At 38.6% G+C, this 15,939-nt stretch overlaps 1 protein-coding gene across 2 annotated transcripts; it reads left to right on the plus strand.

The window, feature by feature from the left end:
• Positions 1-756: 756 nt before the first annotated feature.
• On the plus strand, positions 757-9,630 carry LOC139738329 (uncharacterized protein CXorf65 homolog). 2 transcript variants are annotated; one of them, XM_071648969.1, is made up of 5 exons: positions 757-781; positions 5,212-5,298; positions 7,099-7,215; positions 8,057-8,131; positions 9,184-9,630. In XM_071648969.1, the coding sequence occupies exons 1-5, from the start codon at positions 757-759 to the stop codon at positions 9,339-9,341; spliced, it is 462 nt and encodes a 153-aa protein (XP_071505070.1). In that variant the 3' UTR covers positions 9,342-9,630. The 2 variants fall into 2 exon arrangements, with proteins under 2 accessions (XP_071505070.1, XP_071505071.1); XM_071648970.1 differs by lacking the exon at positions 757-781 and having other exon boundaries at positions 5,248-5,298; positions 8,054-8,131.
• Positions 9,631-15,939: the final 6,309 nt, after the last annotated feature.

A 15,939-nucleotide genomic window follows, 5' to 3' on the forward strand; every position in this document is an offset into this window, starting at 1 on the left:
TCATTCGGTATACGACCAAGCCGGAGATAATTCGTACGTGGGGTAATAACAGCCATTGCCTCAGACCTCCTATTGATCCCAATTTGCATGACAAAAGCCCACCTCCCGGTATGCCTTTTGACAACAAGTTGTTCAGTAGTCTTTTTCAGTGGCGCCCTCCTCTTCCGTGTAATCAGCGCATGTCGGTCGTTTGCTGGCTTCACTCACTCGGGTGTAAAAGGAACGGTGCAGTGGAGCGTCGCCATGAAACATGTGTAACTATTAAAAAGACTCATAAAGGCATTCGCACCGATATCATTGATTGTATTTTCTGGTCAGTAGCAATGCGTGGTGTACACGCTTAACCTGTCGTTGCTTTTCGTGTTAACATCGGATACCTGAGCATTGGAAGTTGTTTGTTGCTGTGATAAAAACATGATGTTTTCCTCTTAGGCGGAACTGGATATTAGTCACGGAAATTGAGGAGAGAACATCGTGTAATGCGATGTATACGACTTATGCTTCAGCGAGCCTGTGTGAATATCTGCAGAGATAAAGAGAATATTGAAATTGCCCGATTTGGAACGCACTCCGTTTTGATTGCTCCGTTTCTTGGGAATATTGCCTCTATGACATTGTAAAAACAAAATAGGACAAGCATATGCTCACATTCGACTTTCGTGCAATAATCGTCACAAGAGGACCCCTCACGAATCTATCAATTCAATTTTGCCTTACATGTCTCTGAAGAGTTGATCTGCGTAAAGTAAGAAAAAAATGTTCATCACCGTCAAATATGGAGGTAAGTTTATCATAGTTACTGCAAATACCAATCATGCATTGACAACAACACGTGATCTAAGATAATTGAGTTTGTGAAAAGTCTGAAGTCATGAATGTACATGAATTAATGACTGTGTCCAAGCGTCCAAAGTTCAGTTTATTATCTCATCAATTAATATTTGTTCTGCCGATGAACAAACTGCATGTATGCCGAGGTGTAATAATCACCCAATGATATCGTGAATGACTTGTCATAATTGGGTACTAGTACCGGTACTCGATTGTCGGTATGAATTCAGCGTATATATGCCTATACATATTGCAATTCGGCAGGAGTTCCATTATTATGTACCCCGCGAAAATTGAAAACAAGTGACATGAATAAGTAATATGATTACATTTAGATGGCTTAAGGGTTATTTCTTAGAGTTAAGGGTCAGAGTTTAGGGTTAAAGTTAAGGGTTAGGGTTAAGGTTATAGGGTAACGTATTGTTGATCTCGAGTCGATGTCCTAGGGTAAGTATAGACCCCAGAGTCCTACTACTATGTTGGTGGGGTACTATATAACTCTTTCCTGCAATTCATCATGACTAAAATTTATGCAAAGACCGACAAAAAACTGCAACAGTTGCAATCGTACCAAATGTAGGTTAAGGAGCACATTCCTGAAAAAAAAAAAACGTAGAAAGCTGTGTGTTCTGCGTTATAGGGTATTATAATTATTATGCTTCACCGATAATGTTGAACATAGCTAATTATCTCAAGACCTATGATAGAACAGGGAGGGAATATCTGCCTTCAAAATGTCAATACAATTAAGAAACTAACAGCTATAACATAATAAAGGAATGTAACTGTGGATCCAGATTTAAGGAGACATAAATCATAAGGAGACACTTTAGGGAGAGGAGAAAAATTTGTGTTTCCTTACTGTTTTCAAATATCCAATTCAATCGTATGTTTTAGTGCTGTGAGACACAACTTATTTATACATTGTCTCCCTAGAGCTAGCTGGATCCAAAGTTTCAAATATATTATATATACATATATATATATATATATATATATATATATATATATACATATGTGTGTGTGTGTGTGTGTGTGTTTGTATATATTATGTATGATATACTCATAGAGTGGAATAATTTACTTTCAGTCTTAAAGAATTGTCATTCATCAGATTTCTTAAAAAACGGTCTAAAAACCCACTTACTTTATTTTCATCTTTTTGATTATCTACAGCTGTATGTTTTTGTTTTCCTATACTTCCTATACTTCTTATAACCTTCTCTTTCTTGATTCTATTTGCGCATTTAGAGCTCTCCACAGAGTGGATTTGTCGCAATATTAATCATATCGACTATTACAATTATCTTTGTTATTGTTGATATCATCATTGTTGTTATCATTATCATTATTATTATTATTATTATTATTATTATTATAGTCATCATCACTATCATTATTATTGCTATAACCCTACCATGTCGCTACATTATGAATGATGGATCCTGTCTCGTAAATATGAAGTAGAAGTCTACATGTGTGTGTGTGTATATAATGTATGTACAGATGTATATATATATATATATATATATATATATATATATATATATACACAATATGAGAGTGAGTGTGTGTTTGTTTATGTGTGTGTGTGTGTGTGTGTGTGTGATTTATAAACATAAAATAAGCCTGATGAAAGCGGATCGGTACATGTCAAGTGCGTTCAAACTCACCCAAACATGCTGAAACATTTTTTTTCAGCTTTGATGTGATAACAAACAGGTTTTGGGTTTGTTTCCTTCTACTGGCGGAGGATGAAATCCATACACGTTATTCAGTTTCATCATCAATTACATCTGGAGCAAGACAATCGCAAGTGTCAATAGCGACCTATACGTCGATATTTGTTCCTCCGCGGTCTGATTAGCACATAGAAGTGATATAATCGAGTGGTGGATCCAGAGGGGGCGCAACCGGCGCACGCCCCCCCCCCTTTATTTTTCGTTAAAAACAAAAGAAATAAAAAGAAAGAAATGGAATGAAACCCGGAAGTGGCACCAGAAATATTACTTGCGCCCCCACCCCCCTTTACAGAATTCCTGGATCCACCCCTGTAATCTATAATGTATATAAAAAATGAAACCTTCGCGCATAGGACAATGCTATTGTAATTCTCCACGCAACAAATTGCCCCGGAGTATACTATATAAGACGAAGCATGTATGGGACAAGGTCCGTGGGCGAAGAGATGACGTTTCGTGCGTTGGTTCTCTTGTATTGCTCCAGAATCAGGCAAAGTGCCTAAACTCCTACAGCTCAAAGCAGTTTCAAGATGCAGAAACCTTAGAAGCCCATTAGTCTGTGAAACAGAAAAAAAAGACAAACGGACTAAACATTGGCTGTGGAATTCTATAGCTGATAAATGAAGCCAAAGAACGCCCATTATTGAAGAATGTGGTTATCACAAAGGCTGAGAATAAAAGAGAGAAGCGGTAGAAGAGATTCCGGAACGCATATTAAGGAGAAACACTTTAGCAAATACAAACTTTGCGATAGGTAGAAAGATGAGTGTTTACCACTGCCATGGCGATGAAAGTAAATGTCGGATTACACAATAAAACCATTAGAGTGAAAAAGGATGCCCCTGTCACGAAAAACAACAACATCAAAAAAGAAAGTGAAAAGAATGGGTACAGTGCTCGCAAGACAGGGAGAATGTATTCCATAGTAGCAGCAACAGTAAAAGAATGAGTAGATAGAAGAAGAAGGAGAAGAAGAAGAAGAAGAAAAAGAAGAAGAAGAAAAAGAAGAAGAAGAAGAAGAAGAAGAAGAAGAAGTAGTAGTAGTAGTAGTAGTAGTAGTAGAAGGAGAAGAAGTAGAAGTATAGAAGTAGAAAAGGAAAGTAGTAGCAGAAGAAGATAAAAGAAGTAGAAGAAGATAAAAGTATAGAAGTGGAATTAGTAGTAGTAGTAGTAGTAGTAGTAGTAGTAGTAGTAGTAGTAGTAGTATAAACGAAAATAAAAGTAGAAGTATAAAAGAAGAAGAGGAAGAAAAAGCAGAAAAGAAGTAGTAATATATCTATAGTAGTAGAGTACACTAAGAAGAAAGAAGAAGATGAAAATAACGTACAGTAGTAGTAGCAGTAAGTGGTGAAACTTTAGGAGAAAGAACGGAAGGAAAGAGAGAAGAATAAAATGAAAGAGAAGATCGAAGAAAAGAATATAGACTCAGTAAAGGGAAAGAAAGACATAAGAGACAAAGAAAAGATGTGGAGAAGTAAGAACAATGAAACGATGGTATTGTCACAGACTGAAAACGAGTTGAGGGAAGAGGAGGAGGGAGAGGAGGAGGAGGAGGACAACGCGAGGGTTTAAACGTGAAGGAGACGAAACATATTGAATCCTACAGCTGAATTCAAAGCGTGGAAACGCACACCACTGTTGTGTTGACCAGGCGAAGGGAGCTGCATGCTTCTCTTCAATTAGCCCAAATCTAGTATATACTATTTACCTTGAGCAAACAGGGTTGCGCCATTCACTGCCAATGACCAGTTGGTCCCTTGACAACCACGTACGCCCCGAGATGTTTGTGGTTAAACTTTACGGACATCCTTCTCGGGTTGGGTAGAGAGAGTGTGCTTAATGAGCTCCTGCTCGATGCAATAAGAATTATTTACTTTGAGCATCAAATTGATCTTGGATGTTCTTTTAGTTCCCGGCAGCCCACATGTTGTAGAGCTACAGAGGGAGATTATACTCATTTCGGTTTAAGCGCCCACGTTGCCAATGAGACATACAAAACGTATGCTCCGTTATTTTATGTTCTATTTTATGAAGAGTTATGTCGCTGAATGGGTTAAATGCCAGTCTTTAACATTTTGACGCAACTACATCATCAGACAGAAAGAAATTAATCCTTATCAGTGATACCTCACTTGTTACGAATACAATCTTGAAGTTATGATTCAAATCATTCCACATTTTCTTATTATTATGTTGTTTTGTTTTTAGCAGGTTTAAAAAAGCAAATATCTCAAATCATCACGAATGGAATTAAGTCGTTTTGCGATCAAACTCTTCATGTCTATACCTAACTATCTATCTATCTATCTATCTGTCTGTCTGTCTATCTATCCATCTATCTATATATCTGTCTATCATTTCTATCTGTCTATCTGTCTATCTATCTATCTATCCATCTATCTGTCTATCTATCCACCTATCTATCTATCTATCTATCTATCTATCCATCTATCGATCTATCTATCGATCTATCTATCTATCTATCTATCCATCTATACATTTACATATATATAATATAATATCCAGAGAGGATCAAGAGGACTAACATAATTCTTCATAGTGCGGTACATACAATAATATTCATATGCTGATGATGTGTTGATAATTGCCCTTTTTTATCTCGTCACCATGGTTACAGAAAAGGAGGAGGCACTCTTCAACCCGTACTGCAAGACTATGTTACTACTGGAGGACATCAAGAAACGATGCAAATGCAGTACTAATGGTAAGCCGATGCGTGTCACTTGCCACTTGCCATTTTTTTTTTATTTCAAAAGCCCAGGTATACTCGTTGCCAGGGCAACTAAGACAAAAAAGAGAGAAAGTAATGACAAAAATAACTCCAATTACTAATTGTCAACGAATCACGGAAGAAGTCATTAAGTATTCCGATAAGCTCTATAAGAAAAACATTCCTGGCAAGCATGGCAAGCATGATAATAATTTAAAAAGAGTGTTGATATCTTCACAACATTATCTATGGAGAGGGAAATTCATAACATAATGACATACAGGTGTAATTGCGAATCATCAATTCACAATGTGGAACAGAACATTACTGTGATGTGAACTCTCCGTGAAAAACCACACCACAGCGTGAGATCATTTTCACACCCTTGAATTCGAGCGTTTTCAGATACAATGTAGTTGTCTTATATGTGAACACATTGTGAACACACTGTGGGACACTGTGTTGTTTCCAACAAGAAATTTCTGCCTGAACCACTTTATAGAAAAGGAATGTAGAAATTTCCCAAAAGAACTGGAAGACTCTTTGAAATAATGTATTAGATACATACTTTCATAATTCACTATATAAAAAGCGCCATTGCGGAGTTGTCATTTCTACATCCCTCGTCATAACCATATTATATCTAACATAATTATGTCGTCATGAACATTTATCTAATATAATTATGTCGTCATAAACCTATATCTAATATAATTATGTCGTCATAAACATAATATTCCATAAACATGATAAACATGATAAATGACACAGGGGGACATGGTAGGGAAGAACAAAGATGCTATGGGTTGTTGTTGTTTTTTCTTGTAGAGGGCAATAAACTCTAACATGTGTATAAGGCCTATATTTTTCAGACAGAGTCTTAATTGTTATTGCCTCCAACGGGAATTACCTCGGGCCAAACCAGTGCAACCCCGGGGGTTGTTTTGACAATTCATTCCCGACGAATATCGATCTGGCCATTATGTCCGCCTCTCTCATACGATGCCGATCGTAAAACATGATTGTTATCGCGTAATATCGCTATCGATTGTCCGGACCTCGTGTCTGCGATCCATAAAGCACATTTCTGAAAGTATCTCCAAAACATGAATCTTTAAGTCTTTACGAGAAAGGTGGTAAGGCTCTTACCAAGCCGACAAGATCGATTTTACATGTAACATGCACAATGTGTTTTGTCCTTTCGACAACATCGAGCATACAATTAGCTGTTAGTGTCACTTTCCAACATTTAACGGAAAATTGCAGGCCAGTAAAACGTTATAGTCTGATAATAAAGAGTAAATTCTTGCGACCGCAACAGAAAAATTTTATCAAAATCGGGAAGAAAATTAGGGAAGTTATGACACTGTGAATTTCACTAATTTCTTCAAATTAGAAATCAGTTTGACTAATTTCTACAGTTGATATGAATATGCAAATGAGTAAGCTTATGATGACATATCACCTCACAATTTTCCACTGATCGTGTACCAAACCTTGACCAAATTCAGATTTTCTGCTATTTTGGTATAAATGTGATTCCTGGCTGACTACCCTCAAAATAATGATCAGTCAGATATATCAGGATGTGAGATTGGAGCACAACTGCGTCTGACCAAAAACTGGAAATTTCATGACATTTGATCAAACTTTCACTGTTGTGCTTGTAAAATTTTACTCTCTTTTTTAGACTAACTTTGATTTGTCTTGGATTTCGTCGTCAACATTGGTTTTTTTTTTTACTCGGGTATGGACTGATCACGTAGTTGTTTTCTCTCTTATGATTACTTTTAGTGCAAGTGGACCTCTCAGACCAGGAAGGTAACGTGAAGCACCTGACCGACGCCCCTCTCAGATACGCCAACGAGCTCCTCAAAGAGAGAGAATCCTTCGTCCTCATCAGGGTAGAAAGTAAGATGCAGTTGCCATGGTAACCTATATACCATGAAATTCTACACATTGCCCATCACTTCCGCTGCCGTTTCATCCTACATTTGAAATAACAAACACAATCTCGCTTTTATAGATGCAGGCAATGACAATCGATATTTTGCGGAACAAAATTGCTCCAGCAAAAATGATCTCAAAGTGTTACGATATCTCTGCCGATCCGTGCTTCTGCATATTATTTTCTAGAGGGATTTTACGCCACAAGATCTGACGTTTCCATGACAACGACGAATGTCCTCATATTACATGTTACTGATTGATACCTGCATATGGGTGTCGTCATGGTACGTCATGGTATCTGTGAAGGTAATCAAACTGAAAATCTTGTACTAGACAGTAGTACTGTCAAAACCAGTTATAACAAGGTACTTGGGACCGCCGCGGCGGTCCCAAGTACCTTGTTATAACCGGTTACTCGTTCCAACTGAACACATAAAAATAGAGAATGAGTCATATACAGTAAGTCAGTTTATTCTGACCTTCAGAGAAAAAAAAACCAGTTGTATTAGATGCATTACAGATTTTGATAAGTTCAAGTCTGTGTTAAAAACTCACCTTTTTAATAATTGTTAATTACATGTTTGAATAGAGAAATATTTGATAGATTTTATTTTCATTAAATTTGTATCTTATGGTATTATGCGTTCGAAGAACTGACTATTATTATTTTATTATCAAAAGTGTGAACAGTTTCCCTCTGCTTACTACTGACACACAATGCGTTGATGCCACGCACGTTAAGGTTTTTAAAGTATTTTTCACTCAATTTCGATGTGTCTTTTTCCAATAACTATTGCAGAAGGGGAAGATGATAATCAAAAGCCGCAGTACACACCGCTGCTGAATGACGACCAAGCCATTGATGCTGCCTTTCTGGGTAAGACCATGCAGGACGCAGACAGTCAGACGTAGACATGCTTGGATTGTCATTGAAAGTATATTACAATGGCAAACTAATATAACCGAGCAGGGAAAATAGCTTTCATTAATCAAGCGAATCTCATTAACATTACAGATGACGAAACCTTTTCTTAGCAAAAAAAAAAAAAAAGAAATCAATCAGGATTTATTTGCTTTGAAACGGGAGGTTATATTAGTGAGTCTTAATAGACAATTTGTGTTATAATAAAAATATATGAACTCATAACAATTCAGAACAAAACATTGGGCACTGTATTCAATGGTAAATTTTACCACCTACAAATCACAATACTGTATAGTATTTATTTGATGATGTCTGTCTTCACTTTCAACCTCCTAATGAAGAGATCAGATTTCTTCCTTATATTTTCCTCTCTTTTCTTCCTCTCCTTCCTCATCTCCCATTTTTTCTTTTCTCTCTTTTCTTCTTCTTTGCATAATAAAATGGCCAGTTTTTCGTCAATCTGTCTTAATAAAATTGTGTTGTTTGATAACGTTATAATGTTATGTGTGTGATCCATGTGCGGTAACGTCACTGCCTTGTTCCTCCACTATAAACACGCGCCCATTCATCTACATTTCTACCACCACCGTCCCCGCCCTACATATCAAATACAATTACAGGAAAGTCGCGTTATAACAAAGTCCTCGGGACCGACAGTTTTCTTCCGTTATACACTGCATTTTGTTATATCCGAACAAGTAAAGTGTATATAATGATATCTAGATGATAAGTTTGGGCCCTGAATTTTACTTCGTTGCAGGTCCGTAACTAGCCCCCCCCCCCCCCCCCCCCCCCCGTTTGTCAGCTGATTAAACCCGGAAGTGGTCCACTTTTTCTAATTCTGAACCACCCCTCCCCCCCCCCCCCCCCCATAAAAATCCTAGTTACGGCCCTATAGTTACGGGCCTGCGTAGTATCCGAAATTTCGTCGTGACCGTGTTCGTTATAACAGAAATGCACTGTAATGTGACATTAATCACTTTTCATGGTTTCTTGGCAAACAGCTCGCCTCTCGACCAAGGACAACCTCGGTCTCCACAGCGCCAAGACGAACATGCGGAAGAAAGGTCGCAGCTCCGATAGAGGGCGCGATTCACAGCGAGGACGCACTGGAGCAAAGTCCACGACGCCGACAGGTAGACGGAAGTCCGAAAAGCGATGAAGGGAGAGAGACATTCTTACCACCTGTGAACTTTGACCTTGATACAAAGACAATCATTCGTCTCTAGCAGCTTGACCTTTGGAGTATTACGTCACCAACTGCAACAGTTTGGTTTTGTGTCTTTCTTTATAATGACAGAAGCTTGATATATGACTACTGGCATAATTTTTAGCGATTATAAACGATTTGACGATCGCAAACGATGCGAGGATTATGTCATCGGGTGACTGAAGGTACGCAATGTTTTCCTGTAAAACATCCAGTTATATTAAAAGCATAACTTCATGATTCCTGAATTTTGAAGAATACGATGTGGTAATTAATGAGGATTAAAGAAAAATCCAGTCTACCAAGTAAAAGATATTCTTCAAAGCAAACAAACGTACTAGATAACAACACTAATCATTGCCTTTTTCTTGTAATGCGAAGTTCGATTGATGTCATGTAAAACTATGTATATGATAATTACATTTTTAATTTTTTCTATTTTTTTAATGCATAATGCTATACATAAGACACAGACGTACTGGCCTCTTAAGGCTATTTGCTGCCTTCATATCAACTTCTCAAATTCACTAGGTAAAGCAGATCAGTGGTGATTACTGAACATGTCATCCTTGTTTGCATACCAGAGAGATATAACTCGGGTGACCACAGCACAACTCTCTAAAATTTATTTGATTGTCGCGGTGCACTGGGAAACAAAGTAGCCCGTTCCCTCCGTTTTTCAGAGAAATAAGAAAATTTAAGTTAAATTTGACGAACAGAATGACAAAGGTGACAAAGATTTCATTTAAAATCGGATCCAGTTTAAGAAAGTTGTCGAATTTGAAAGTTTCCATTTTTGTATGAAACACTAACATAAGTTGTAACTGCACATTCAAATTTTGCATAGACATCCTTACGTCACATGTCATTCACAGATGCATTCACATCTTTTTACAATAAGTTATCTTTTTAAACTTAAATCGGTAAGAATAGCATGTTTCCTTTTTATTAAGTTACCATACTCCTGTAACCTTGCAACGGCGACTTACAGGTATAGGAAAATTGCAGTTACTAAATCATCCACCAAATACATGATTATAATTACATATTGTACTTTATGAACAACATGATATCATCCGACATCGTCTCTTTCGTCATACTGGCAACTATTATTGTAATCATAGATTTGGTGAAATCAGCTGAAATTTGAACATTTCTTTACTCTCTCATTTTTCTGTCCAATTCTGATGAAACGTTTACCATTTTCGTCAGATTTACCTTAATTCCATCCAAGTCCACTAGAATGTGGTGTGGGCACGAGCTTTAATCCGATCCTGCTTCACCCACGTGTATAATATGATAGTCTGATAGTAGTATTGAGGCACTAGGTTTCTTGTCTGCTTGTTAGTAAATTGCTCTTAAAAAAGGAACTGTCTCTGAATAATTATTGTGACAATCAAGCGTTTTCGACAATCACTTCCATCGTCGCGAATTATGAAAGATATAATGCCAAGAAAATGTGCTCTCACGTGTGGTAAATTAGTGCTATAAGTTATCCCAGTTATGCTCGCATAATGCCAAACCATGTGTGAAGTGATGTTATCTTGTGGAAATAGTGATACCGTGGTTAAGAAACACTGGTTACAAATGAAGATGTCTAAATTATGTAACTGATTGAGATGGACACTCCATCGACTGACATTATGATCGTCATTACATGGTTTTGAGGAAAATGTTTTGCATCCACGTGTATTTCGTCACTTTTGATTAAAATAATATTTGTTTGTTCTATTACTCCCACTTGTACTTATAGCTTCAAATGTACAGCTTATCGTGATACGCAGAAGCATTAAAGAAGTGTATAAATCACAATCATCTAATTTTGCACGTTTCGGTTGGTTATGGTTGTTTTTGACATTATACTCCTGGGTCCCACTTCATTTCAGATGCTAGTAAAACAACTCTTGCTAGAATCGCCTATAGCAACATCCAATCAGGAAGCTGGATTCATCTCATTACCATGGCAATTGCTATCCCAGGAAGAATTGCCATCAATGCAACCTCTTATGAAATGGGGCCCTATACACTCAATTCATTTACCTATTTCCCTCCCCTCTCCTTCTTCTTACACACCCGTAAAAAACACTCAAACAAACCCGTACACATACTCGTTGAACTTTTCAGACAATTGGAAAAAAAAATAAAGATTGCTTCTTCCAACGTTAAGTTTTTTTCTTTTATTTTCATATAGAAACAAAAACAAAAGATAGTCCAAAATGGACATTTTATGAATAACGTTTCCTGCTGTGTTGGAACAATAACACCATAAAGAACGATCCAAAGAACTAATATACGTTCATGTGTCTTTGTTCAAACTCATGCTTATATTACGTACGTAAACACTTCCATTCGTTAGTAAAAAAGACCCCGTACTGAAAGGTAGTCTTTTGCCTCCTAATATGCACAATTCTTTGAGAGCTGGTAAAATATTTCGCGACATTTGTATATTCCTGTGTCTCTTTTTAATGCATGCAATCTTTGTCATGACGTCATCACACAAAACATGGTAGAAATAACGGAAAGTTGTTTTTACTTTCCGATATTGAATCTATATCTGCCATGTCTGCAGTATTAGCTTCAGTTGGATACCAAAGTTTTTTTTTTTTTTTTAATTTGACGTAGGAGCCAACAATCTAAAAATGTCATTCACAGCCTCGAGACTCGTGGAAAATAAACATACACACAGTAACTGTCCTGCAGATGAAGTTATCTTATTACTGAGGAGCTGAACTATTGATTCATGTTGGCCAACTGCGGGCCGGGTCGCTCATGTAATATATCGTTGCAAACGCACAACAGAGGTGGCCTGGGTGATGTTAAAAAGTCAAACTCTGTACAACTGAATAGACGAGGAGTTTTATGGCTTGATGACGTCATAAAGTGTACTACACGGAAACCTTGTTATAACGAGGTCACCCGTATCGTTGGTTTAACTTCATTATAAGCGCTATCACGTTCTACAATGTTTAAAAATTATAGACCAGCACAATACAGCGCTGTACATAAATGGAAAATTGCGACTGCCGAATTCACCACATTAAAGCGGTAACTCGATGTAAGCGAGCTCGTTATAGCACGGTTTCCCTGTATGACATCATTACAGTGCACTCTCGCTATTACGAACACGGTTATAAGGAAATTCCGGTTACAACAAGGTAAAAATTCAGGCAGCAACATTATCCGCTCTATGTATTGTTATTGTTTATTTGTTCGGTTATAACGAAATTTCGATAAAATGAAAGGAAAACTGCCGGTGCCGAGTACCAATCCCGACCTTCATCTACTACAAAATCCTCAGCATGGTCTCGTCACAATCCAGGCTCTTACATTAGGATTTTCAGTTCGTTTCTTGAAGAAGCTTGTTTTAATACGAATTATGATTTCAAAACAATTAGATATGAGTACCTAACATATATTTATGCTTCTTCCTTTCTTTCTTTTTTGCTTTTTTTTTTGGGGGGGGGGGGCACTGTTCTCTCTAAAAAAAAATCGAGTGAAAATTTTCACTCTAAAAAGAGTGAATACAAAAAAGAGTGAATTTCGAGTGAAATTGGAGTGAATTTTGAGTGAAAATGCTTATTTTCACTCATTTTGGAGTGACGTCAGGGATCACTCCAAAATCTTCGAGTGATCCCTGACGTCACTCCAAAGTGAAACAAGCAGCGCAATCTGTTATCACCAATGCGGGTTGATGCTTCATTAGCTATATAGACCTTCGGTATCTCGGATATTGCATTTATCAGGCTATGGAAGTGGAATGACAAACACACAACACACGAAAGCGCGTCGGAATACAATGTACAAGTTTGCGCTTATGAGTTTGACTATGTTTTGACTTCCTTACAAATCAAAACGTTGAGAGGTATCTCTTCTAATCGTATAGACCATGGAGTGTTTAAGGACATTCTGTTGTATAGAGGCTTTACTCCTCCTGTTATTGCTCTGATCGGGAGAGGGCAAAAAATGCAATCTCATTGTCAGCGATTAAAGCAGCAAAGCTGCTCTCCGACAGAGCGATACCCCAAGAGTCAAACCCCTTACGACATTGTCGGGTGGGGACCATCGAACTGGCGATGTGGCTTCCGTCCTCGCCATTATATTATGCAACATAACCTGCGCGGCTGTCGCCTGACCCACGCTGTGGAATGAGAGGACCCAGAGGTTTCCCTGTCGATCGCAAGATGCCCGTTCGGTGCGCGCCAAATCCGTTCGCTGACACAAGCTGCCCTCAGCGTCGAAAGTGAGAACAGCGTCGTCTGCTACGATCAAGATCTGGCCGGACGCGGAGACGGTCATTTCCGACACGTCGCTTGGGATAGGACAGTCGAGATCAAGCCGAGATGAAGCACGCCCTCCCGATGGTGCGAAAACTACTACGAGGGCTTGTTCAGGGAGGAGGAGGAAAATATTGTCGTGGATGTCAACAGCGATGGCGGCTACGAAACCTTCTCCTTCGGTGTCGAATGTAACGTTCGTCTTGAGTGGCGACCCGTCCGACTCGTACATGTGCAGCGTGTTCTTCCGGGTCAAGGTCACGAAGCGTCCATCCGACAGCACGCCAACATCCCTTGCGGAAATGTTTGCCTGGATTTTGAAGCGACCCACGTTGCCGTCGAACACCTCCATGCGTCCGTTGCGGTAGAGTCGGTTGCCATGGTTTTTAGATCACCTGATATATCTACGGTCCTCGTCAAGAAGCATCTCTGTGGACGCTGAATGTGCACAGACATGGCTGCATGTGGAGGCAAGTTGTAGGTGAAAAGAGAGGAGAGTTTCACAATTCAGCAGAAAATTATGTCTTGATATTTTAGTACAAATTAGAAAGAAAACGTTCCACATACTAATTGAGAAATTATTATGAGAAAGAAATGGAAGTCGATGAAATGTGGAATACTTTGCTGGGCAAAATATGTGTATATGCAATATATTTCTAACTAGGCTATTTGAGTTTTTACGGGGGAGTGGTTCATGACCCCGCCCCTTCAGACCTCGGCCGCCGATGGAGCGATCGCCGCAAAATTTTGCCGGAACATAGAGCCTGATGTAAATTACAAGATTAGATAGTCATACAATGGAAAAATACTGGTTTTCTATTTTTGATAAAACTAATTATGCAAATTTATGCATGAAATCACATTTTCACCTGTAACTCCATTAAAAAGACTGAAGGATTGCTAAATCTTGGTGTCAAAATTCCTCAAGACACATCATTTTTCTTGTAAAAAATAGCACAATCAAAATCAATTTCTTTTGTTTTATTGCTTTGTTAATATTTCTCATGTATTCTATTATTTTTTGCAAAAATATGTTGCAGGCCCTTTTTCAAGCTTATTTACATTAGAATTGATTAATATCCATATTGAAGAGTTGAAATAATCTGATTTATATCAATTTAACCAAAAAAAAAAAAACAAAAACCAAACAAACAAAAAAACCCACACATCAATTTGTATTGGATTTGCACACGATAGCACGAATTTGAGCTGTTTTCGGGTTGACATGCATAATAGATTATGCAAAACATTGCGTAACTTCAGAACGGTTAACCCGGAAGTCGCAAATTTGGTCTCAAAATATGCGGGAATTTCAATGAAAAAAAAAGTCATGAAACGACATGGCAGAATCTTTGCGCGTTGTGGAATCATGGCGCGAAATATGTCGAGTGGGTAGTCAATTTGACCCCCCTCCCAGTTAAGATAGGGTTAAGGTAAGTTTTATTGGATTCCAAAAACAAATTCACCCAAAGATGGCAGTATTGTGGTTATTTACCTTTTCTATTCCTAGTTCCCCTTGCCTGTTTAGATCTTTGGTCCTGCATTTCCCCGATGTAAATGACCAAGGACGTTGGTACAGGTAGTTTCTCGAAGCGCAGATTCTTGATGGTATTGAGAAGCCGTCTTTTCTCCATTCTAGACGGGACCTTCCTTGCCAGTCCCTGTCTCATCCGCTCCGAATATTCCTTGAATCCAGCCACAAGCTCCTGTGGACTTGCATCCAGCAATTCTTCTGCCGAGCCAACGAGTTTGGTAACCACCGAGATCGCGTCTGCTTCCCTCGTCATGTGTTCGTCAATCAGATTATTGAAAGAGCTCCTCTTTGTTTCAATTATTTCCATTTTACCTTCCCTCGCTCCACATAACTTGCTGTGCATAGCTCGTTGATGTAAGTCATAGGCTCTCAGGACTTCAGCCACCACAGCGTCTGCCTTGTCATTCCCGGTTTTCCTCATCGTCTGCAGGTCTGTCAGGTAGGCGGTGTGAAGCTCCGTCCACTCCGTCGCCTGGCCAAGGAGACGGACGGTCTCATCCGTCCGTCTCCGGCAGACCTCCGCCACAGCTTTGATTCGTCGCGGGTGCCCGCCATGATCTGAAAGAGCGCATTCTGGGCAGACGACCAGTTCACACTTTTCGCAAAAACGACTGCACTCACTCTGAGGATGTACCTCGCAGAAACACTTGCCTGCACTCACCTTTTCGTAATCTGAAAACGCTTCCAAGGCTTTGTTGACGAATAGATTCGATTTAAGGAAACCTCCACCACGGGATGGAAA

This window comes from Diadema antillarum, unplaced genomic scaffold (assembly GCF_040938485.1).
Source record: "Diadema antillarum isolate AM-2024a unplaced genomic scaffold, OU_Dant_1.0 seq00000735_RagTag, whole genome shotgun sequence".
NCBI classification, from domain to species: Eukaryota; Metazoa; Echinodermata; class Echinoidea; order Diadematoida; family Diadematidae; genus Diadema; species Diadema antillarum.